We start from the raw sequence: 26,251 nt of genomic DNA on the forward strand, positions 1-26,251 counted from the left end.
TACATTAAAACAGTGACTACACTTCAAAAAGTACTTCATTGGCTGTAAGGGGGAGGTGGTGAACGGCGCCGTGTAAATGCAAGTTCTTTCTTCAAGGTAATAATTCAGGGTGACAAGGGCCTCACCTGGACTTACTCTCGGGGCTCTGAGGGGGCGGTTTGAGGGGAAGCTCTGGAGAGGCTGGGCCTTCTTGATGCAGCGAGAGGTACAAAGGGCCCTCAGTCCCGCAGAACGCAGCAGGGCCCGGCTCAGCACCGCCCTCGCCTGCGCCATCTTCCAAACCAAGCGCTCGCGATAAAAGCAACTCCCAGGTCGGGGAGGGGGGGGCCTCTCACTCCCGCGCCCTCCTGGTGAGGGAGGGGATCCACAGACTATCACCGATAATCGCAACAGTCCCGCCGGCTCCCTGCGTTTACACCGCTCCTGCTCTGACCTTTCACCCTCACTACAGACCCAACCAATCGACTCTACGCTCCCCCCTCCTCCTGTTTTTTTGCGGTGCGATCGTAATTCGATTGTTTCGGTCTGTCGTCATGCAGCGCGGTGCAGGACGGGAGAATGGTTTAAACGGAGCGGGAGGCGCGGGAGAGGCCGAGTTATAAACACAGCGGACCGGCGGCCGGGCTCACCCCACCCCGCCCGGAGTAACGGGGCGGCCTCTGACTCCCGCGGACGTCAAGCTGCACCGCCAGTGAACCTCTGGATGGCGGTTTTTTGAACGGAAGGATTTTATCGCCAGAGGGCCCCTCCCCGGGGCAGCCGGTGAGTCTCTGCACCAGGGACCGGATCGAGGGAGGGATTATTCGATCCGGTGTCACTGAAATGCCGAGCGCCAGGCCCGGGCTGCTCACAACCACCAGCTACATTTATATAATTGCTGTGAAGTAGAATTTCTGTAATGCGGAACTCACTACAGGGAATAGTTGGGGCGAATAGCATTTAAGGGGAAGCGAGATAAACACATGAGGGAGAAAGAAAGGACTAGAAGGATATGCTGATAGGGTGTGGAGCATAAACGATGGCATAAATCAGTTGGGCCAAATGGCCGGTTTCCGTGTTGTAAATTCTATGTCCCAAGGCGCCTCCCAGAGGTGGAATCGGACGAGAAATGGACACAACCAAAGAGGAAGTTATTAGGAGGGATGATGAAAAGATTGACCAAAGAGTTGGTGTTAAGGTGGGTCTTAACGGAGGAGAGAACGAGAGACAGAGAGGTTTAGGGAGTGGGGCTGAAAGCTCTGCCCCACCACTGACAGCGATTGTAGGGAAGATGCACAAGAGGCCAGAGTTGGAGACATGGAAACTTCTTCTGAGGTAGTCGTCGGGCTGGAGGAGGTTAGAGATGGGGGAGCAGCAAAGCCGTGGAGGGATCAAAACACGAGGATGAGAATTTTAAATTTCAGGACTGGGAATCAATGTAGGTCGGTGAGCAGGACTTGTGGGTATGATTTGGTTAGTGTGAGAAGAGTCATTACATGTAAAATTAGTGGTTTTCACAATTGTATTTTCACAAGTTGTCATGAAGCTGCCTTTAGTTTCTGGCTGTGTGATGCCTTTTTCAATTTTATTGCATTGATGCTGGATATGATGCAGTTTAAATGGCCATGGAAGCAGTAAAACACATTTAATATGTCAGTGGGTATGAAATTGGTGACATTAGCCCTGTGACAGTTACTAAAATCTACTGTTTTTGACATGTTGAGATAGTCCTGGTGCCTGAATTGTTGAAGATATTTTTTTCTATATTCTTGGTATTGTTGACCAGAGAGGAGAGACTGGATTAATATCAGTACTTGCTGGCTATTTTCTGCAAGTTTGAGGGAATTTATTTTATTGTCTGGCTAATATTCACAGCAATGATGCTTTGCAGTCCTTTTGTCTGACAACTTTGTAGTTAGGGATTTCATATTGGACTACCTGTGCTTACCAATCGGTTCACAGTTACTCTGTAGCCAACAGAAAAAACTGGGCTAATTTGACTCTGCAACAGTGTTTCACCACGTAAGAGGCGAATGACTGATTTCAAGGTTTGATGTATTTTGACTCATAGTTCAGGCAGAGGCATCTTTACTGTTTTGATATAACCAGAATATAGTGACAAGGATTGTCTGTTTGAGTTTGGGTCTTTTCTTTCATTTACCTAGATACTGGGTAGAGGATGCAATGTCTGCTTATGGGAGTGGTTGGTAATGCTGGACCCAAATAAAATATTTAGAGTAAACCCCAAAAAACATTATAATTGTGGATAGAAAACACAATCATAAGCCCCACAATGAATAAAGCATGAAAATGAGATACCATGAATCGTAGACTTATGTTCTAAACTGGATAGCCTGGTGATGAAGGATAGAATACTAAATCCTGGTCTTCAGTTGCTTCCAAGCCTTTATTCACAGAGCTCCACCCAACAACACACCACACCCTAGATCAGCTTTTATAAATGAATGAGGTCCCAATTAATACACACCTCCTCCTAAATATAATTAACACTAATTGATATAAATCAAATGGAAACAATTAACAACTTAAGGGTACGGTAGCATAGTGGTTATGTTACTGGGCTAGTAATCCAGAGGCCTGGACTAAAATCCAGAGTCATGAGTTCAAATCCCGCCACGGCAGCTGGCGAATTTAAATTCAATTAATTAATTAAATTTAATTAAAATAAAATCTGGAATTAAAATACTAGTATCAGTAATGATGGCCATGAAACTACCGGATTGTTGTAAAAACCCATCTGGTTCACTAATATCCTTTAGGGAAGGAAGCCTGCCGCCCTTACCCGGTCTGGCCTATATGTGACTCCAGACCCACAGCAATGTGGTTGATTCTTAATTGCCCTCTGAAATGGCCTAGCAAGTCACTCAGTTGTAAAATCTCGCTACGAAAAGTCATAATAAGAATAAAACCGGACGGACCACCCGGCACCGGACACGACAACGGCAAAACACCAAGCCCAGTCGACCCTGCAAGGTCCTCCTTACTAAATTGGGAGAGCTGTCCCACAGACTAGTCAAGAAACAGCCTGACATAGCCATACTCACAGAATCATATCTTTCAGCCAACGTCCCAGACTCTTCCATCACCATCCCTGGGTATGTCCTGTCCCACCGGCAGGACAGACCGACCAGAGGTGGCGGTACAGTGATATACAGTCAGGAGGGAGTGGCCCTGGGAGTCCTCAACATTGACTCTGGACCCCATGAAATCTCATGGCATCAGGTCAAACATGGGCAAGGAAACCTCCTGCTGATTACCACCTACCGTCCTCCCTCAGCTGATGAATCAGTCCTCCTCCATGTTGAACACCACTTGGAGGAAGCACTGAGGATAGCAAGGGCACAAAATGTACTCTGGGTGGGGGACTTCAATGTCCATCACCAAGAGTGGCTCGGTAGCACCACTACTGGCCAAGTCCTGAAGGACATAGCTGCTAGACTGGGCCTGCGGCAGGTGGTGAGCGAACCAACACGAGGGAAAAACTTACTTGACCTCGTCCTCACCAATCTACCTGTCGCAAATGCATCTGTCCATGACAGTATTGGTAGGAGTGACCACCGCACAGTCCTCGTGGAGATGAAATCCCGTCTTCGCACTGAGGACACCATCCAACGTGTTGTGTGGCACTACCACCGTGCTAAATGGGATAGATTCAGAACAGATCTAGCAGCTCAAAACTGGGCATCCATGAGGCGCTGTGGGCCATCAGCAGCAGCAGAATTTATTCCACCACAATCTGTAACCTCATGGCCCGGCATATTCCTCACTCTACCATTACCAACAAGCCAGGGGATCAACCCTGGTTCAATGAGGAGTGTAGAAGAGCATGCCAGGAGCAGCACCAGGCGTACCTAAAAATGAGGTGCCAACCTGGTGAAGCTACAACTCAGGACTACATGCATGCTAAACAGCGGAAGCAACATGCTATAGACAGAGCTAAGCGATTCCACAACCAACGGATCAGATCAAAGCTCTGCAGTCCTGCCACATCCAGTCGTGAATGGTGGTGGACAATTAAACAACTAACGGGAGGAGGAGGCTCTGCAAACATCCCCATTCTCAATGATGGCGGTGTCCAGCACGTGAGTGCAAAAGACAAGGCTGAAGCGTTTGCAACCATCTTCAGCCAGAAGTGCCGAGTGGATAATCCATCTCAGCCTCCTCCCGATATCCCCACCATCACGGAAGCCAGTCTTCGGCCAATTCGATTCACTCCACGTGATATCAAGAAACAGCTGAGTGCACTGGATACAGCAAAGGCTATGGGCCCCGACAACATCCCAGCTGTAGTGCTGAAGACTTGTGCTCCAGAACTAGCTGCGCCTCTAGCCAAGCTGTTCCAGTACAGCTACAACACTGGCATCCACCCGACAATGTGGAAAATTGCCCAGGTATGTCCTGTCCACAAAAAGCAGGACAAATCCAATCCGGCCAATTACCGCCCCATCAGTCTACTCTCAATCATCAGCAAAGTGATGGAAGGTGTCGTCGACAGTGCTATCAAGCGGCACTTACTCACCAATAACCTGCTCACCGATGCTCAGTTTGGGTTCCGCCAGGACCACTCGGCTCCAGACCTCATTACAGCCTTGGTCCAAACATGGACAAAAGAGCTGAATTCCAGAGGTGAGGTGAGAGTGACTGCCCTTGACATCAAGGCAGCATTTGACCGAGTGTGGCACCAAGGAGCCCAAGTAAAATTGAAGTCAATGGGAATCAGGGGGAAAACTCTCCAGTGGCTGGAGTCATACCTAGCACAAAGGAAAATGGTAGTGGTTGTTGGAGGCCAATCATCTCAGCCCCAGGGCATTGCTGCAGGAGTTCCTCAGGGCAGTGTCCTAGGCCCAACCATCTTCAGCTGCTTCATCAATGACCTTCCCTCCATCATAAGGTCAGAAATGGGAATGTTCGCTGATGACTGCACAGTGTTCAGTTCCATTCGCAACCCCTCAGATAATGAAGCAGTCCGAGCCTGCATGCAGCAAGACCTGGACAACATCCAGGCTTGGGCTCATAAGTGGCAAGTAACATTCGCGCCAGATAAGTGCCAGGCAATGACCATCTCCAACAAGAGAGAGTCTAACCACCTCCCCTTGACATTCAACGGCATTACCATCGCCGAATCCCCCACCATCAACATCCTGGGGGTCACCATTGACCAGAAACTTAACTGGACCAGCCATATAAATACTGTGGCTACGAGAGCAGGTCAGAGGCTGGGTATTCTGCGGCGAGTGACTCACCTCCTGACTCCCCAAAGCCTTTCCACCATCTACAAGGCACAAGTCAGGAGTGTGATGGAATACTCTCCACTTGCCTGGATGAGTGCAGCTTCAACAACACTCAAGAAGCTCGACACCATCCAAGATAAAGCAGCCCGCTTGATTGGCACCCCATCCACCACCCTAAACATTCACTCCCTTCACCACCGGCGCACTGTGGCTGCAGTGTGCACCATCCACAGGATGCACTGCAGCAACTCGCCAAGGCTTCTTCGACAGCACCTCCCAAACCCGCGACCTCTACCACCTCGAAGGACAAGGGCAGCAGGCGCATGGGAACAACACCACCTGCACGTTCCCCTCCAAGTCACACACCATCCCGACTTGGAAATATATCGCCGTTCCTTCATTGTCGCTGGGTCAAAATCCTGGAACTCCCTTCCTAACAGCACTGTGGGAGAACCGTCACCACACGGACTGCAGCGGTTCAAGAAGGCGGCTCACCACCACCTTCTCAAGGGCAATTAGGGATGGGCAATAAATGCCGGCCTTGCCAGCGACGCCCACATCCCGTGAACGAATAAAAAAAAAACAACTTAAACTGCAGAATAAAGATGTGTTTATACAGAATTGGTTCCAGCAAGCAATACCTTGGTACTGCATGGTTCTCCGTCAAAGTCTCACTGTCCGCTTTGTACATATTTACATTGCACGAAAGTTGTATTCCATACATTAATAAACCCAAGCAGCATGAGACTGCTTCCTCCAGAGGCTCTTGCATTCCTGTCGTCTGATATCAGGTTGGGATCCTACTAAAGAGTTTTACTGTTGCTTTTGCATTACTGATAAGCAAATTATCTCAATTAAGAAACAGCTTTGGAATGACACTAACAAGACAGTATGACTGTACCCCAAAATTCCTTTTTTTTTGTCTCTGCCCCAATCTTGGAAGAACATCTACTGCACCAATGTGCACTTTTTCCATTTCAGCCTTACTGTGCTGTTGCCAAGTAAGAGTACCAATTCGTGCTGGGTTAGAGGTAATGCTAACTGGAAACTGGATTGCGATGCCTAAACTCACTAGGAATTGTATAGCCAGTAAACACTACTTTGATCTTACTTGGGGTCTGAGCTTAATTTGAACCCAGGCCGCTGTTGCAAAAGGCTAAAGTTGAAACTGCTGCACCATCCAGTCCCCTTGCATTACTTATCTTGCTGAGCTATGATTGCACAGATGCCCTTTGATACCCCATGCAGTGTCCATTCTTTGTGTCAGCCAAGGCAGTCAGTATTGTTAGATACAGTACAAAAGAATAATGGATTTTAAAATGTTAATCGGGGGGGGGGGAAATCGTGATTTTTTTTTTAAATAGAAAGTTTGAATTGCATAGCTACAGTGGTTTTTGAATGCTTCACGTTATCTTTACACGGTTCTAATAGTGATTGATTTTGTTTCTTCATTTTTCATGAAATTAAATGAAAAATTAGGGCTACCAACCAACTATTTTGGGCTGGGAGCTTCCATTGGCCCAAATATTGTGTAAAATTATACATGTTTCACGTTTATTTAATTTTTTTCATTCCAGGTGTAATATGGAGCACTTGACTCCTGCTGCTGAGGCAGGAATGGCACGGCTGGGTGTGTGCTTTGCCAATACAGATGCCTCTCCAGTGGTTCTGAGGACATTGCGGATGCAGACACCATTTCGCCAGACTCCAGCCAAGCGGAGGATTCCCAGAACAGACTTGCCAGTAGTCAGTAAAACTAACAGCCTTGATTTTCATCATAAATAGAACATTTGCTGTTTTGTCCTGGGACTGGAAGGGGGAAGGAGGGAGGAGAGTTATGATTGGAGAGAGGAAAAAAAGTAAACTATTTTTACACTACGAGTAAAACAATTTTATAGAAATTAGAACACAGAAAAAGGCCATTTGGCCCAAACTAGTCCATGATGGTGTTATCTTCCACACAAGTAGTCCTAATCGCATGCGCTTGTCCTGTTCCCATATCCCTTTCCTTAAACCACCGATGTAACTGACTCTTAAATGACATGCACTTTCCTTCACTCACTGACTTGTAGTGCATTCCACAGATGGGTAGGTGGGGTGGAGGGTTGCACGTGCATGTGTGTCAGACAAACAAATAAATTCTGTTGCTTTCTCCTAAATCTCTTGTATCATTCCCCCTTATTCTAGACCTCTCAACCAATGGAAATAGTCTGTTTCTATCAACTCTGTCCCATCTTTTCATAATTATATACACCCCTCTATCATCACCCTGCACCATCCTGCTCATCTATCACTCGTCCTTGCTGACCTACATTGGTTCCTGATCCCCCAATACCTCACATTTAAAATTCAGTGTTTAAATGCCTTTTGTTACTTTGTCCCTACATTTCTCTGTAACCTCCTCTAGCCCTACAAATGGTACAATTTTAAAGGGGGTGCAGGAACAGAGACCTGGGGGGGGGGGGTTCACATACACAAATCTTTACTGTGGCAAGAGAAGTTGATACAGCTGTTATAAAAGCATGTGGGATTCTTGGCTTTATAAATAGAGGAATAGAGTACAAAAGCAAAGAAGTTATGCTAATCCTTTTATAAATCACTGGTTAGGGCTCTGCTGGAGTATTGTGTCCAATTCTGGGCACCACACTTTAGGAAGGATGTCAAGGCCTTGGAGAGAGTACAGAGGAGATTTACTAGAATGGTACCAGGGATGAAAAACTTCAGTTACATGGAGAGACTGGAGAAGCTGGGATTATTATCCTTACAGCAGAGAAGGTTAAGGGAAGATTTAATAGTGTTCAAAATTATGATGGGTTTTGATAGAGTTGATAGGGAGAAACTGTTTCCACTGGTGGGAGGGTGGGTAACCAGAGGATACAGATTTAGGATAATAGGCAAAAGAACCAGATGGGAGATGAGGAGTAATTTTTTTACACAGTGAGTTGTTATGTTCTGGAATGCACTGCCTGAAAGGGTGGCGGTAGCAGATCCAATAATAACTTTCAAAACAGAATTCGATTTTATATATTTGAAAAGGAAAAATTTGCAGGGCTATGGGGAAAGAGCAGGGGTGTGGGACTAATTGGATAGCTCTTTCAAGCACAGGCGCGATGAGCTGAATGGCCTCTATGCTGCTTAATTCTATGAATTGTAAACAATTTTACAACACCAAGTTATAGTCCAGCAATTTTATTTTAAATTCACAAGCTTTCGGAGGCTTCCTCCTTCGTCAGGTGAACGATGTGAAAATGAAATCCTCGAAATCATTTTCACATCGTTCACCTGACGAAGGAGGAAGCCTCCGAAAGCTTGTGAATTTAAAATAAAATTGCTGGACTATAACTTGGTGTTGTAAAATTGTTTACAATTGTCAACCCCAGTCCATCACCGGCATCTCCACATCATAATTCTATGAATACAGTACCCCCCAAACTCTCCATTTCTCTGACTCTGGCCTCTTGTGTATCCCTCCCTCCCTCCTCACCATTGATGGCCATACTTTCAGCTGCCTACACCCCATGCCTTCCCTAACCCTCTCTGCTTCTCCAACTCCCCCCTCTTTCTTTTAAGACCCCCTCCTTAAAACCATCTCTTAGACTAAACTTTTATTCATCCCTCCTAATACCTTTCTTTGGTTCGGTGTTTTTTCTTAATTACACTTTTTTTCTACGTTCAAGGTGATTTATATAAACACAAATGTTGTTGGTGGAGGCCCATGTTTCATCATTGTTTGGCTTAATGCATTTTTACTGACTTAAAATTATTAGACTGTTGGGATTGCAATATTAGCAATAATATCACTTGATGGGGCGGGGGGTGTTGTCTCAGTTGGTGCGAGTAATGCAGTCAACAAGCAAGAATATTTTGCATTATTGTACGTGGTCATCGGGTTATGTTATAGTGAGTTGTCTGTTATTTTGTAAACTTTGACGAGTCCGTCTGGTGAATGAGTACGGCTCCTTCAGAATCATTGTACTGTTATACAGTGATGAAACACTTTGAAAGTCTTCCTGAACTGCGATAGTGCACAAGGATGATGTGTCCCTATTGTTCCTTAAGTGAGCTCAGCCTTCACATTTGCAACTGAAACATCACCAGATATTTAAAAGATTAACTGCCCATTGATGGACCAAAAGATTGCAGCAGTCCAGGTCCTTGTGTGCATTGGAGGCAAAACTCTTACCTCATTGTCCTCTTTGCAGGAGAATGCAGAGCAGATTGCAGTGTTGCTGCAGAAACAATGGCGTCTGTATCACGTAACCCCTCTGTACAGATTCTCCTACACCATGCTGAAGAAATACTCAAACGAGCTGTCGGTCTTTATCGCTACTGAGAAGAAGAAGAAGGGGATGGCAGTGGAAGTGGGAATCGAGCTTGCCAGTAAGGCTAAATTCTCCATGCTTGCAGGCCTCCGAGCTACTGAGAGTGATCCAGAGGCTGTCTTCATACAGGTTAGGTTGTAAACCAGTTTCAAATAGTAAGAAAGCTGGAGTGGCTTAGGCTTACCCAAATATATTTTTGACTTCCTGTATATAGCAAAATTTATAACTCATGATGTGCAGATGTTTTTGTGATATACTTCACCTAAAATTTGACTGACTTAGGATGTTTACTTCTCCTAAAAGAACATACAAGAATGTGCGTGCACTATATTTTTCCTAATTGCTTCTATCCATTTACCTTCCATTCCTAAATAAGTGAAAACTGCAAGGGCAGGTCCGTCTTCTAATGACTCAAATCGCATCTCCTGCACTGATGTGGCACTTTTGATAAGGTGCCACATCAAAGGCTACTACACAAAATAAGAGCTCATGGTATGGGGGTAACATTATTAGCATGGATAAAGGATTGGTTAGCTAACAGGAAACAGAGTATGCATAAATGGGTCATTTTCAGGTTGGCAAGATGTAACGAGTGGAGTGCCACAGGGTTCAGTGCTTGGGCCTCAACTATTTACAATCTATATCAATGACTTGGATGAAGGGGATCGAATGTATGGTTGCTAAGTTTGCTGATGACACGATGGTAGGTAGGAAAGTAAGTTGTGAAGAGGACATAAGGAGTCTGCAGAGAGATATAGATAGGTTAAGTGAGTGGGCAAAAATTTGGCAGATGGAGTATAATGTGGGAAAATGTGAACTTGTCCATTTTGGCAGGAGGAATAGAAAAGCAGTATGTTATTTAAATGTAGTGAGATTGCAGAACTCCGAGGAACAGAGGGCTCTGGGTGTCCTGGTACATGAATCTCAAAAAGTTAGGATGCAGGTACAGCAAGTGATTAGGAAGGCAAATGGAATGTTGTCATTTATTGCAAGGGGAATGGAATATAAAAGTAGAGATGTTTTGCTACAGTTGTACAGGGCATTGGTGAGACCACATCTGGAATACTGTGTGCAGTTTTGGTCTCCTTATTTAAGAAAGGACATAATTGCTTTGGAGATGGTTCAGAGAGGGTTCACTCGACTGATTCCTGGGATGAGGGGGGTTATCTTATGAGGAAAGGTTGGACAAGTTGGGCCTGTATACATTGGAGTTTAGAAGAATGAGAGGTGATCTTATTGAAACATATAAGATCCTGAGGGGACTAGAAGGGTTAGATACTGAGAGGATGTTTCCCCTTGTGGGAGACACTAGAACTAGGAGCCACAGTTTAAAAATAAGGGACCTCCCATTTAAGATGGAGATGAGGAGAAATTTTTTCTGAGGGTCGTGAGTCTGTGGAACTCCCTTCCCCAGAGAGCGGTGGAGGCAGGGTCATTGAATATTTTTAAGGTGAGTTAGATAGATTCCTGATTAACAAGAGAGTCAACGGTTATAGTAGGTAGATGGGGAAAGTAGGGTTGAGGTCCTAATCAGATCAGCCATGATCTTATCAAATGGCAGAGCAGGCTCGAGGGGCCGAATGGCCTATCCTGCTCTTAATTTGTATGTTCTTTTGTATGCACCCACTACTCTGAATTCTCTTTAAAAAAATTTTGTTACTGTTTTTGTCTCCCAAAGTTGTTGACTCACTGAGGTATGGAGCCATGAGGGAAGGTTCAAAAACAATTGTATGACTTAGCCATATTTTTATATAGCCCAATTATTTTGAAAATAGAACTTTGTGTTGGATCTAAATTCCTGAATTGTGTTGGGGGGTGGGTTCTGTCTGATTTTTATTTCTCCTCTGCTACTCTCCTTAAGGTGATGATTTACCTCTGTAGGTATTCATCTATTCTCCCTTGGTATCCATATTCAGTGTATTTCTTTCAAGAGTTCTTAAACACTCTGAATAAAGGAGCAGTACAAAAGACACTTAAAGCAAAAAAAAGGCAAAGGAGGGGGGATATTACAAACATACTGTCAGTATTTGCTGACAAGTCAAAGGAGAAGGAAAGTCTGGGGAAAGTATTCATTATTGAATTATCTGCTCATTTTTGTAGTGGGGTGGATTCAAAATTGATGCTTTTTTTTATACACACACTTCTCAATTTTCTATCTGGCGTAGAGATTCTTGAGTTAAGTTTTCTTGCCTGCTGGACTGCTCCAGTACGTCACTGATAGGGAACATTCTGGAACGGCTCCCTGGAAAACAGCGGGAGCTATGACTTGGCAGACCAGCCTTGAAGCTGCTGCAGAGTCACTTGATCCCAGGAAAACAATGCTGGTCCGGAGATCAGCTCTTGGGCCAGTCTGGAGTCGTGGAACTGCATAGAGAGGCGCCCGCTTAACTCGTCCTTGAAAAATATTTTCTCACTATCTCTGGGTATCCATGAAAAATGACCACTTGGGTGAGGTGCCTTGTGCCTGTGGGACGGTATGTCAACAGGAATCAACACCTTCGGGAAAGAATGTGGTTCATTTTTTTAAAAATAGGCTTAGATTTGTTGCAGAGTATAGCAGCGTTCAATATTATTTCCTCTAGGTATCAAGTTAAGAGAACCATAATTTCAAGTGTTTTTAAACTACACTTTAAGCCATACTTTCAACCTATATCGGCGCTGCAGGGGACTTGGCTGGAGATAGACTTTAATTTGCACAATGTGGAAATTTTGAAGTACTTTGGGGAGGGGGCAATGCCCTGACAGTTTTGGTAACCTTTAAAATGACAGCATAGCATATTAGCACAACAAGTTATATGAAGGTGGAGGATTGTAGGTCACACCCGTGGTTGCCTATGTGCAGTAAAGAAAATATTTCATCGTAGAAATCATAGGTGCCCATAATCTGATTTCGCTATCTTTTCGCCATTTCCTTTTAGATTTTTCCTTTTCAAATATTTATCATTCTCCTTTAACTGTAAATCTCTGCCACCACTGCTAAGCATTCTATGTTCCAATAACCCTCCACCTGGGAGAAAAAATCCTTCTCACTTCCCCTTTGTACAAAGTGACACCCTAAATAAATTCTCACATGGTACCTGCAAAACATTATTTACCATTTTCACCATATTCCCTTCTCTGTGGCTCATTGGATAAACTCGTTATGATAGGGTACTATTGTCTTAACTCTAGGAAGGCACCAGATTTGATCCTTACCTTCTGCCGAGTTAGCGGATCTATGCTCAGGTGGAAATGGGGTATAACAATTGGCTTCTGCATCCCTGAGCTACAGAAGGGGAATAGTTTATGTAGAGTTCTGATTACTATCCAGTGACACCCAGCTAGTCTGGGTCAGTTTGGCATCGGGCTTGTTGTCAGGGAATGTCCAAGAGCATTGTGCTGTCTTGCACATGAAGAATGGCCACTTGGGCAATTATGTTAGGACTTTTGGTAGAAGGGGGAAATAAATATTCAAAGTATTGTGCGACATGGGGATAAAAGGGATTTTCTGTTTCCTCACAGATAACAACGAAGACTTGGGTGCAGCAGGCAGCTGATGAGAAAGTGGTGTGGTCTGGGTGGCTGTGCTGCGTTGATGGAGACTTGGGCTTCCTGGAGTCTCTCCCAGTGGAGTTCACCTGTCTACCCTTGCTTTTTGCCAATGGCCCTGAAACAGTTACGGCCATGGTGGGGGAGTGGTTGCAGAAAACGTTCGACTGCTACGTCAGTGCCTTCCCCATCAGTTCGGAGAATCTGTCCTGGATGGCTGCCATGTGGGCCAATTGTTTCTCGGACTCTGTCCACCGTGTGATGGAGCTGGAGTGGTCTGTGCCCCCGGTGCAACTAACCATTTCGCTGAGTATTCATCCAGAGGACGCAAAAGAGCTGTGGGACAGCATCCACACAGATGAGGACGAAATCACTATCGAGGAGGTGCAGCTATTCATGAGCAGCCTCCATTCGCATTTCTACCGGCATTTCGGGGTGCGGCTTGCAGCTACGCGGCTGGTAAAGGTCTCAACAGCTGTAGCATCTGCTCACTGCGATGGGAAACTAAAGGTGAGAAACTGATGCCCCTTTTGGATTAAAATAGAATGCCACTTCCACAGCATTAATTCTGTGTTGAAGGATATTAACGTGCAGAGAATTTTCAGTACAGTGTTCCCTCTTCTCGCCCCCGTCTACAATTTCAGGAAGAATAATTTGATATCTTCCTGTCTTGTTTCTTTTAATTTCCCTCCTGTAGTGATCTACCATTTTGAGTCTGAACTCAAAAGAATTCACTCGCTAAACAGCTGCTCCAATGGTACAGCCTCCTCCAAGGTTAGCGGCACAAGATAGTCTGAAATTCAGCCTTCAGGTAGCCAAGCTGCTTTCCTGTTGAGATTATGCTATGGAGCCAGACCCAGATGCCGCTGTACTATGAGTATCCTGGCGTAAAAGGTTTCCATGGTGGAAAAGTTCATTAATTTAAAAAAAAATCCTTACCAACGAGCTGATCTCCCCTTTTTATTAAAGAACTCTAGATTCGAGGAGGGAGGGGAGAGAGAAACATTTTACTTTTTTTTTCCCTTCCTACCTGCTTTGCTTCGCTTCACTTCAACAGATTAAATAACAGTCAGCATTTATAAATGATGGTGTATGAAACTACTTTGTGCCTTCATAGAACAGATGGTAGCTGAATTTGCATGTAAGCAAATGAGGCAAGTAAAATCCCCTTTTCAGTGATGCAAAGCTGTATTTAGATTTAGAGAAACTATACTGCAGACAATGTCATACTACACAATGTGAAAAATTATGCCCAGTTTAGAGCCACAGTCACCATTTGATCAATACTACCACACCCCTCTTTTTCCTTCCCTATCTTTCCTGAATACATTGTAGCCAGGAATATTAAGTGCCCAATCCTCCTTGTTTCAGCCAGGTCTCTGTTATTGCCACTATATCATCATCCCACTACTACTGACTACTTGTGCCTGCAGCTCACCAACCTTATTTACCAGGCTCTGTGCATTTACACACTTGCACTCTAAACCCATCTTAGTCTACCTCGTGTTTTCCACCCCACGTCTGTTCCCTCCTATTTCTGAACTCTTTATTCTAATGCTGTTTGTGCATTACATTTGTCCACAACATTTTTTGCAGCTACTGATCTGCTCAGTCATGTCCTCACCTCCACCTTTGATGCCCTTGTTTCCATTAAAACCATCACCCTGGTTGTTCCCCTTGGTACGGCCCTCCTCTCCATTCCCTTAAGTCCAAGGGAGGCAGATTGAACGTTAATGGTGGATAACTGGTTTAGCCAATCACCAGATCTGGCTGAACCACATAAAGCACTATCGGGTCCTGATCTCCTACCAAAACTGCTCGGTTTTCCAGACCCCCGGCTTCTCTTCACTACAAACAGTCTTCTTAAACCCCTCTCTGCTGCCTCCTCCATCTTCACCTTCAACAAGTGAGAGGAGCTTATAGACTTCTAAAATTGAGACCATCTGTTCAGCTGCCTCTGCACTTCCCTTCGTCCAACAAGCCAAACTTCCCGCAAGGTTCCCCCCTGCCCTAGCCCTGAACTCTCATCTTTCTAGTTTCTCTCCTGGCTCCCTTCGTGCTCATCTTGACCACGAGGCCCATCTCCTGCTCTCTCGACCCTTTTCCCACCAAACTGCTGACTACCCAACTTCCCTTCCTGGCTCCCATGTTAGCTGATATTGTTAACAGTCCTCTGTACTGTACCCCTCCCCTTCAAATCTGCTGTCGTCATCATCCCCTTCTCCCCCCCCCCCCCCCCCCCAAAAATACTGTTGACCTCATCTCATTGTCTATGCAAACTACTGCCCCATCTCCAACATTCCCTTCTTCTCCAGTCCTTAAACATGTTGTCACCTCCCAAATCCATGCCCATCTTTCCTGCAACTCCCATGTTTGAATCCCTTCAATCAGGTTTCTACCGCTGCACTGAAACAGCCCTTATCAAAGTCACATGACATCCTATGTGACTGTGACCATGGTAAACTATCCCTCCTCATCCTTGACCTGTCTGCAGCCTTTAACATGGTTGACCACATGAACCTCGTCCACAACCTCCTCTGTCCTCGCCTGGTTCTGTTCTTATCTATCCAGTCATAGCCAGAGAATTACCTGCAACGGCTTCTCTTCCCGCTCCTGCACCATTATGTTGGAGTCCCCCAAGGATCTATCCTTGGCCCCCTCTTATTTCTCAACTACATGCTGCCCCTTGGCGACATCACCCAGTTCTCTCAACACCACCTCTCTTGACCCCTCCATTCTCTCTGATTTGCTTGTCTGACTGGATCAGCAAAAATTTCCTCCAACTAAACGTTAAGACCAAAGCCATTGTCTTCAGTCCTCGCCACAGACTCCATCCCTCTCCCTGTCTGAGGCTGAACCAGACAGTTAGCAACCCTGGCGTCCTGTTTGACCCCGAGATGAGTTTCCGACCACATCCGCTCCATCACCCAAGACCACCTACTTCCGCGTCAGCTCATCTATGCCTTGGTTACCTCCAGACTTGGCTATTCTAATGCTGTTCTGGCCAGCCTCCCGTCTTCCACCCTCTGTACACTTGAGCTCATCCAAAACTTTGCTGTCCTTATCCTAACTCGCACCAAGTCCTGTTCACTCCTGTGCTCGCTGACCTACATTGGCTCCTGGTCCAGGAACGTCTCTTTTAAAAATTCTCATTCCTTGTTTTTAAATCCCTCCATAGCCTCATCCCTCCCCATTTCTCCAGAAAATTTTCAGTGTCCCGTATGCCCATTCATGACTCCAACCACTCCTCAAACTCAAACCCAGAGCTTGAGTTCAAGCAAGGATCTGAAAATTCTCAACTCGTTTAATGAGCAGTGTGTTTCTTTTTCTCTCCATCAAGATGAGGGATCTTAGTGCTATGAAATAGGACTATTTCCATTTCAGGTGCTCTGGTGTCAGCATCAATGTTCTTGTAGTCCACCAGATTTCTATTATCCTTTGGTTGAAACAGTGCCCCCTGACTCCTTCATTTTATCTTTTTCTCCTGGTATTGGAATCCTTCAACGTAGAGGTTTTCAAATTTTTCTGTGTGGGAACCTGTGCAAACCTCACCACAAATATTAGTTGTCCTGTCCAAATGAAGGCAGAGAGCTATCTTTTTTAAAGTATATCGCTGGTCAACAAATAGAAATGGGCCCTTTAGATCCCTTTGCACATCCCAGTTTGAAAAGCTGTGCCATAGTGAACAATTTGCCTGGTTAGATTTTTGTCTATACCCTTCATAATCTTAAACTTCAATTAGATCACTTTAAAATTTCCTCTCTCCCATGGGAAACAAGTGGAAATGCCTGGCATAATGTTTGTTGCTAGTCTCTACACCGTCTCTGGCAACAACATCCTTCTACAATTAATTACACACAGCATTCCAGGTGCAGCCTGACCAATACCTTAATTGTAACAATACAACTTTAAAAAAAATATATACCATGGAGTAATGTTAGCTGCTTCAAAATCTCTCCTGAATTTGGCAAGCTTACAAAAATCTGTTCGCTTCACTGATGTCAATCCCTATCTCCTTTTAAGACTGACAGATGCAAGTTGTCTGATCCAGGTACACACACACTCTAATATCTCACCCTTTTCCTTCATTTGCATACTATCTAGCCATTCCTATGATGGCCCAAAGAAACCCCAGCTTGCTGAAGCCCCTGCCCCCTGCATTGCAGCTGTAGTGAATTTCAGGACACTTACTGGCAGTGTGGCAGTCCCTACTTGGGTATAAAACTGATTTTTTTTAAAAACCCACAACAGCATGTATGTACTGGTGAGTCAGAATATGTCCAACCTCTTCAATGTTACTATTTTGTAGAAAGATCAGGATATTATGTGTTTCTAATGCAATAAAGTGGCTGCCATTTGCATTTTTTGGTGCCACTGATTTTTCCCTCACTGCTTCCATAATGTATGACTGAGTGAAGCTAGTGTTAGTCCTCTTGCTGCCACTCCAGCAGTGGGCTTTGTTTCAAAATTTTTTTTCCTGAGAATGGCCTTATTTACATGGCAAATGGGAGGTGTGCTTTCATTTGGCTCCTCTTTGCTGCTATAAAGTAACCAGTTGCAAAGTGGAACTACATCCATCAGCTTGGGTAGGCAGTGGTGTGGAGAAGGTTGACATGCAATGGAGACTGGAGTTCTGTGCTTGGTTCAGGTTGCATGGACCGTAAGAATCTATTTCACTGCTTATCTAACTTTGATTTATTAGTCTGCTGTGGTGTTAGTTTTCCTTTGTCTCCCTGACAGCTGTTCACCAGGAAGCATTTAGACCACGTGCTGCCATTCCTAACTGAGCTGGCTTTTCATCAGATGCAGTACCAACCTCGTCTCTGCAGGAGCATGGACTAAATTTGACTGGATCACAAACTTTTGTCTTCCTTGGAGCCCCAAGGGCTTAATGACATTATTCCTGTTCTGAAAACAACCAGTTATTAGGCTGAATCACAAGATTGTTGGCTGGTCAGGAGGAAAAGGTGGATACGATGTGCCTAGAGAGCTACCAGAAACATTCAACATTTCTGCTCCCCATTCCACCAAATGCAATTTTATTCTGTCTGTACATGAAACTGAGTTGCTAAAACCAGATTATCTTTAGATCCTTGTACAACATTCAAGCTGTGCAACTGTCAGCCTCTGACTATATTTTAATAGATGTGAACTGAAGGGACCATAATCCCACTTTTTAAAAAAAAGTGTTGCACAGACTTTATTCAATAACTTTCTGCTTTCATACACCTGCCAAGGCTTGCAGTAGAGGTTTGTGTTGAATGAATTTTACTTGGGATTATTATCCCAAGTGTTTGTGTAGTTTCTTGTAAGTGCCAAAAGGAAAAAAATCCAGGTGTTCTAATCTTTTTTTAAAAACAAACTTACTAGGGAAAACTGCAATGCTTTAAGTCAAAGATCTTCAGTGGAACTACTTGATCTTCCTCTTCTCTGCATTCATAAGGATGATCATCCTCACTTACTGTTGAACCAAACCACCAAGAGAAATCTATTATCTTATCAGAGGACATGAACTTTAATAAAGTATTAACCTAAATTTAAAAAGTGAATTTTTACTATATAGAAGAGTAAAGAACTTGATATCCTTACACTGCCAGTAGGAGGTAAACACATACACTGAGCACCAAAAAAATCTCATGTTCCATATGTACTCTACAGTGGCCAGATGGACTATCAAATAGCTGTTGAGTTTAGGACAGCTAGACTCTGACTTCTCCCTTCATATTGACTTTGCCAACTTGGTCATTGATATGCTTAGCTCAGACAACTTCCTACTACACCCACCCCCACACACTAATTCACATTATCCAATGCCCTCTCCTAACCTTTCACTCATCACTGCCCACATTGCAAACAGCTGCCTCACTTCTGGTGACGACTTTGTCTCCATGACCTCATTCACTAGATTTCCACCCTGGGTGACTTTCACAAGATATAGAAATTACAGCACAGAAGGAGGCTATTTGGCCTATTGTGCCAATGCCAGTCTGTCCTTATTAGTTATCTTATAGCTAAACTGATTTTAAAGATGTCAAACAGTTCTTTCCTAAATGTGACAGTGCATGGTGCAATAATTTTACCTATAAAGCATCAGAGAAAAAGACATTGACTAGGAACACCTTTGGAAACAAAACTTAGTTTATTTGTGGAAATTGCACAAATTGATTATTTCTCATAACCACTTACAAAAGTCAAAAAGTAGCACCTGAAGCTGATGCAATTGCCAAGTTGCATAAATCTAATACTTAGTCTCATCTTTAGAACTCAAGGAAATTGGCAAAAGTAGCACCACTAACTTGACTTACTCATTTCTACCATACTGATCTTTTAAAAATTAAAATATGTACTTAGAACTAGGCCTTGTGATTTTTCCTTTAAATTTGGGTGAAATCTGCTGTGAGCAAATGTGTACTTTTAGATCATAAATTTTGAAAAGTGGGAAACTTTGGGTTTAATTAGCAAAACAATTCTGGAAGGATAAAGTAAAATAATTTAAAAGTAAATCATGAAACAACCGTCTTCACAAAGCAAAAAGGCTAAAACAAGTTGACATAAGCATCATGGGCTACATTTTCAGCAGCTCATCTCATCTGTGCACAATGCAGATCTTGTGCTGATGCTGTCCATCCGTAAGGAGGTGAAGTGTTCTCTGCCACATAGGGAATGCATCACACCACACCTACAGTATGCTCACATTAATGTCTCCAGGTTTAACCAGAGTTTTGGAAATAGTCTTTTTAATTGCAGCCTGTAATGAGGTTTAACATTAATCAGAAGGCTTACGTGTGACACGATTGGAGAAATTACTGAGCCCACTAATTGCAATGGAGCTGAATTATTTGGATGCACCATTCTGGGAGTGCTTCACAGATCATATGTTAAGGGTTTACATTAAATCAGCTCCTTCACAAAAAGTCAATCACTTAAAAGCAAAATTAAACATTCAAACAAGACAAGAAAAAAAGAGAGGATGCTAACATTAGTGTGGATATGTAGTGATTTAACTTTTACAGTCTTTAGCTTTTAAAGCCACTCCATCATTCTTACCATCTTTAAGGGGCATAGTGAACAAATAGAAATTGAACTATGCATTGCTGCTCTGCACTAACTGCTCCACTGCAGCTGCAGTCATGTATGCTCCAAGAGTGGTTGCTGTAGTGGGTAATTCATTTGTGTGCTAAAACCAAAACATTGTGAAGAAAATCACTTTACTAATACAGTATTTTTTTAAAAAACTAAAAGTTGTTAGATCCTGCAACTTTTGACAAAGGGCTGTCAGCGACATTCCCCTCAACAATTTTAGTTCTTAATTCATAACATCCAACCTGCTGCTAACACTACGATAAACTTTTCAGCAAACAGAACTGAAGGTTAATTAAGTTTTTTTTTTACAATGTTTGTTTATTAGAATAGAGTGCGCTAGACTAACGCCAGTACAAAAATATTCTGATCTTATTTTAAATTACATAATTATTCAAATGTGTCTGTGCCATTTATCTTGTGGTGGGACATCTGCTGCAGCCCTCGTGACCGTCATTGCAGGAATGCAACTACCGTCCACGGCATGTCAGTTTATTTTTAAAAAAGCTATTTTTTATATTAAAACTTATTGAATGGAACATCTTTCAAACTGGATGATTTTAATTACATTTTTGTTTCACTGAAACACCAGCAATTCTACAATCGCAAAAGAATTAGGAGGTTAGAACATAATTCCTCAGAGGAATGCTTAGAATGAAATTATCTGCCATAAACTACACTCAATGCAGAGTCATTGGTGTCAGCCTTGGCTCAGTGGGTGTTACTCTCGCCTGAGTCAGAAAGTTATGGGTTCAAGTCCCACTCCAGAGACTTGAGCACAAAATCTAGGATGACACTCCAGTACAGTACTGAGGGAGTGCTGCACTCTGAGGTGCTGTCTTTCAGGACCCATCTGCCCCCTCAGGTGGATGTAAGAGAACCCATGGCACTATTTTGAAAAACAGTGGAGCTTGCCCCACTGTGTGGCCAATATTTATCCCTCAACCAACATCACTAAATAGATTATCTGGTCATTACCACATTGCTGTTTGTGGGACCTTGTTGTGTGCAAATTGGCTTCTACACTTCAAAAATACTTAATTGGCTGTAAATGTTTTGGGATGTCCAGAGAGTGGGATTAGGGTACGAGGCTTGGGAGAAAAACACAGACTTGATGTAGAGTATGGCCTATTTCTGTGCTGTAACAATGTGTGGGACCAATAAAACTTTGAGAGAGACCCTCTTATGGGGTGAAAAAAGGGAAAAGGATGGTCTGTCCTAAAATCAAACTATTAGCAATTTATCAGACCTAGTTGTACTTGGAAGACAGTAGGGACAAAAGCCACCCAATTTTGCTTTTTCATACATGTTATTCGAACTGATTGTGTGCAATGGTCAAAATTGAGAGACTAGTTACTTAGATGTTAGCAATCTGGCTACATTTAGTGAAATACATTGCTTCCTCATTACATCACAGGTCAATCAGATCCATCCCACATTCAGTGTTATGTCCCATAAACTTCAATGGCATCTAATTTTATTGAGCAAGCAGGACACAAGAGTGGATGTGACACACAATTTCACCCTGTGACTTAGTGATGAGGCACTATTATAGACAAAGAAACCCAAATAAATACTGCAACAAGAGTTTTCAAATGATGGTTATGAGTACTTTCGCTGGTAACTATCATAGTTACTTAGTGCGAGGTTCAACAGACTAATAGTATAGGGGCACAGAACACTGAAAATACATCGCAGCTCAGTCAGCAACTGTAAAGAGTTGAGATTAAATTTTCAGTGTAAGACTGTTCCTCACAATTCTTTCCTTGTGAAACGTTAACTTGCCATTTCCATTTATAGATGCTGACTGACCGACCTGTTTATTTTCCAGCATTTTTGGTTTTTATTTCAGGTTTCGATCATTTGCCTTTCTTTTCTCCCTTTTTGTTTAATATATAGCATGCCAATTTCTTCCAGACCAATTCACTGAAAGCATTCCTAGTACTTAAGTCATTGATGTATTAAACTTTTTAGCATTTACAATAAAGAGGGAGATAATACAAGTTATTCTTATAAATAAAGCCAAGCACCTAAACACAAAGGCTTCCACTGACATTTGAATAATTTATCTGCAAATATGATTTCTACAGAAGTGTACAGTAACCATTCAACTGAAATTATTAAATAATGAGGATTTTCAAATAATATGAAATGTGGATGGGGTGGGTTTGCTGCACAAGACACCTACAATGATCAATGTACACTGCAGATTTATTCAATGCTATAAATGAAATGTTATTCAGTCAAAAATACTGTGTACCCCATCACTTGTGTAGAACACAACTCAAAAAGGTTTAAATTCCAGCCTACATTATCAGCATTAAAGTACCCTCCAGGGGTAGGATGTGATGGAGTACTTCACAGTGGCAGAAAGACACTCCATCTTCAGATGAGGGGAGGGGTAAATCTGCAAAGCAACCTACCCCATATGACAGGCTTCATGTAAACAGTTCTGCAACTTTCTTCCCTTAACCAATACCATAGAGAGAGAAAAAAAATAATTAGCTGGTTGGGCAGCTCACTGCCAAGGTTACTGGTGCAGTGTGGTTTGTCTTCAAAAAGCAATCAATTGTGTAAAGCACTTTTGAGACTCCTTAACACAATAAGTATTAATAATTAGATCAGCATTAACACCAGCTGTGGAGGGTCCACAGTTCGGACCTTCCACTCTTCCTGAATGGAGCAGGATGGCGAAAATGGGAATTAAAAATGGGTATTATTTAAAACACAAAAACCTGGAAAATCTGGGGGTTCTTCTGATCACCCACTCTAACTTTGACTGTTTCTGCCGAAGTTAGGAGGGGAGATCGGGAAACCCCCGCGAAAATTCTACTCGCAAGTAGCAGCAATGGAATAAAGTATAGTTCAGAAATGGGAGGGATCAAAAAGGAGACAAATGCGAGGCGGTCCAAGATGAGACTGGAGTGTGTGTGAGTAAATGCACGTAGCGTGGTAAATAAGGTCGGTGAGCTGCAGGCTCAAGTCGCCACATGGAACTATGATATACTGGCAATAACAGAGACCTGACTCAAAGAAGCAGAGGATTGGGTAATTAATATTCCTGGCTACAAGGTATTCAGGGAAAATAGGGAAGGAAAGAAAGGGGGTGGTGGGTAGCAGTATTGATCAAATAAACTATTATAGCACTGGAAAGGGAGGATGTAATTGAGGGGTCAAAGACAGAATCTATTTGGTTAGAATTAAGGAATAGGAGGAGCTATTACGCTACTGGGTGTATACTATAGGCCACCAAATAGTGGGAAGGAGATAGAAGAGCAAATTACAGAAAGATGCAAGAACTATAGAGTAATGATAATGGGGGACTTCAATTAACAGTGTAAAGGGCAAAGAGGGGAAGGAATTCCTGAAATATATACAAGAGAACTTTCTTGATCAGTGTGTTTGCAGCCCAACAAGGAAAGAAGCAGTGCTGGATCTAGTTCTAGGGAATCAAGTGCAGCATATGGGGAACAGAGATCATTAGGTTTAGAATAGTTATGGAAAAGGACAAGGAACAATCAAATGTAAAAATACTTAATTGGAAGAGGGCTAATTTTAGTGAGTTAAAAAGGGATCTTGCCTTGGTGGTTTGGAATCAAGAACCGGAAAACAGTAATTCAACAATGGGAGGCCTTCAAGGAGAAGGTTCGGGTACAGAGTAGACACATTCCCACGAGGGGGAAAAGGGCATCCAAAGCTAGAGCTCACTGGATGACTAAATATATGGCGATTAAAATGAAGCAGAAAATAGAGGCTTATGACAAATGTACGCCCATGATACAGTAGAGAAGCAGGCTGAATACAGAAAGTAAGAGGATCTAAAAGAAAAGGGAATAAGAGGGGCAAAGAGACAGTATGATAATAGATTATGGTTCCCTTTTATGTTCGCCGCTAAATAGTAAAACGGTAGTCAAAGGAAGGGTGGGGCCGATTAGGGACAAAAAAGATATTGTGGAGGCAGAGGGTACAGTTGAGGAACTAAATGAATACTTTGCATCTTCACTAAAAAGGATGCTGCCAATGTAACAATAAAGGAGGAGATAGTAGCGATATTGGATAGCATAAAAATAGATAAAGTGAAGGTACTTAAAAGGTCGGCAGTATTCGAAGTAGAAAAGTCACCCAGTCCAGATGGGATGTATCCAAGGTTACTGAGGGAAGTAAAAGGTAGAAATTGCAGACACTCTGGCCACAAATCTTCCAATCCTCCTTAGATATGCAGACGGTGTTGGAGGACTGCAAAGTCACACCCCTGTTCAAAAAAGGGGAGAGGGATAAGCCCGGCAATTACAAGCCAGTCAGCCTAACGTCTGTGGTGGGGAAACTTTTACAGACAATAATCCGAAACAAAATTAATTGGCACTTGAAAAAGTATGGGCTAATAAAAGAAAGTCAGCACAAATTTGTTAAAGGAAAATCGTGTTTGACTAACTTGATTGAGTTCTTTGATGAAGTAATGGAGAGGGTTGGAGGGTAGCACGGTTAATATGTATATGGACTTTCAAAAGGCATTTGATAAAGTATCACATAATAGACTGGTTAGCAAAATTAAAGGGACAGTGGCAGCGTGGGTACAAAATTGGCTAAGGGACAGAAAGCAGAGAGCAGTGATGAATGGTTGTTTTTCAGACTGGGTGTGGGGGGGTGGGGGGGGGGGGGGGGGGAGGAGGAAGTATATAGTGATGTTCCCTTGGGGGGGGGGGGGGGTCAGTATTAGGACCACTACTCTTTTTGATATGTATTAATGACCTGGACTTGGATATATAGGGTATAAACTTCAAGGTCTGCAGATGACACGAAACTCAGAAATGTATAAACAACGTGGAGGATAGTAACAGACTTCAGGAGGACATAGAGAGAGACTGGTGAAATGGGCAGACATGTGGCAGAAGAAATTTAACACAGAAGTGTGAAGTGATTCATTTTGGTAGAGTGAGGAGTTGCAATTAAACTAAATGGTACAATTTTAAAGGGGGTGCATGAACACAAATCTTTGAAGGTGACAGCACAAGTTGAGATAGCTGTTTAAAAAAGCATATGGGATCCTGGGCTTTATCAATAGAAGCATAGAGAACAAAAGCAAGGAAGTTATGTTAAACCTTTATAAAACACTGGTTAGGCCTCAGCTGGAGTATTGTGTCCAATTCTGGGCACAACACTTTAAGAAGGATGTGAAGGCCTTAGAGAGGGTGCAGAAGAGATTTACTAGAATGGTGCCAGGGATGAGGGACTTCAGTTATGTGGAGACACTGGAGAAGCTGAGGTTGTTGTCAGAGAACGTTAAGGGGAGATTTGTTAGCGGTATTAAAAATCACAAACGGTTTTGATAGTGAATAAGGAGAAACTGTTTCATGTGGCAGAAGGGTTGGTAATCAGAGGACACAGATTTAAGGTGATTGGCGAAAGAACCAGAGGCAACACAAGGAAACATTTGTTTAAGCAGCATTATGATCTGGAATGCATTGTCTGAAAGAGTAGTAGAAGCAGATTCAATAATAACTTACAAAGGTGAATTTGATTAATACTTGAAGGGAAAAAAATTACAGGGATATGGGGAAAGAGCAGGGGGAGTGGGACTAATTGGCTAGCTCTTTCAAAGAGCTGGCACAGGCACGATGGAATGGCGGCCTTCTGTACTGTATCATACTACTACACGAATGCTGAATAAAGTGGAACATCTCAGCTAACACCTTAAACCACTGAAGATGTGTAACACCATAAATTCTTTTAAAAGAAAAATTCAATGCTTACCCAATATCAACAATGTTCCTTTCACTGCAAAGTAAAATGCCACAAATAAGATCAATTCTATGAATTAAGATCAAACGGTCAACCTACCTTCCTTCCCTTCCTGTAATGGCTCCTGTCAATAGCATCTTCATCAATTAAAATCACACCTGGATGTTTCCTCCATTCAGCTGGAGGTAACCTTATGATTGAAATATGGAGCCTGCAACAAAAGGCCATTCACTCATCCTATTCACAAAGCAATGAAATGGATTCTTTAAATTGAAAACTCACATAACTACTCTCAAAAGCTTTGAAAATGCTCCGTACCATACGATTTACAAAATTAAACTTAACTGTGGA

At 43.1% G+C, this 26,251-nt stretch overlaps 2 protein-coding genes across 5 annotated transcripts in view; one reads left to right on the plus strand and one right to left on the minus strand.

Annotated features, from left to right (window-relative positions):
- Positions 1-457, minus strand: part of dars2 (aspartyl-tRNA synthetase 2, mitochondrial) — a 32,112-nt gene extending 31,655 nt beyond the window's left edge. Inside the window, exon 1 of one of the 3 annotated variants that reach the window (XM_067990783.1) lies at positions 126-456. In XM_067990783.1, coding sequence (XP_067846884.1) covers positions 126-273 — 148 coding nt within the window. In that variant the 5' untranslated portion in view covers positions 274-456. Of the gene's footprint in view, positions 1-125 lie in introns of all 3 variants that reach the window. The other 2 variants (XM_067990785.1, XM_067990786.1) reach the window with 2 other exon arrangements.
- Positions 22-19,499, plus strand: cenpl (centromere protein L). Of its 2 annotated transcripts, none has more exons than XM_067990787.1 (5): positions 22-96; positions 6,809-6,977; positions 9,434-9,682; positions 13,055-13,591; positions 17,822-19,499. In XM_067990787.1, the coding sequence occupies exons 1-5, from the start codon at positions 77-79 to the stop codon at positions 17,921-17,923; spliced, it is 1,077 nt and encodes a 358-aa protein (XP_067846888.1). In that variant the 5' UTR covers positions 22-76; the 3' UTR covers positions 17,924-19,499. The 2 variants fall into 2 exon arrangements, with proteins under 2 accessions (XP_067846888.1, XP_067846889.1); XM_067990788.1 differs by lacking the exon at positions 22-96 and adding an exon at positions 558-762 and having other exon boundaries at positions 17,822-19,498.
- Positions 19,500-26,251: the final 6,752 nt, after the last annotated feature.

This window comes from Heptranchias perlo, chromosome 9 (genome assembly GCF_035084215.1).
Source record: "Heptranchias perlo isolate sHepPer1 chromosome 9, sHepPer1.hap1, whole genome shotgun sequence".
In the NCBI taxonomy this organism is placed as follows: Eukaryota; Metazoa; Chordata; class Chondrichthyes; order Hexanchiformes; family Hexanchidae; genus Heptranchias; species Heptranchias perlo.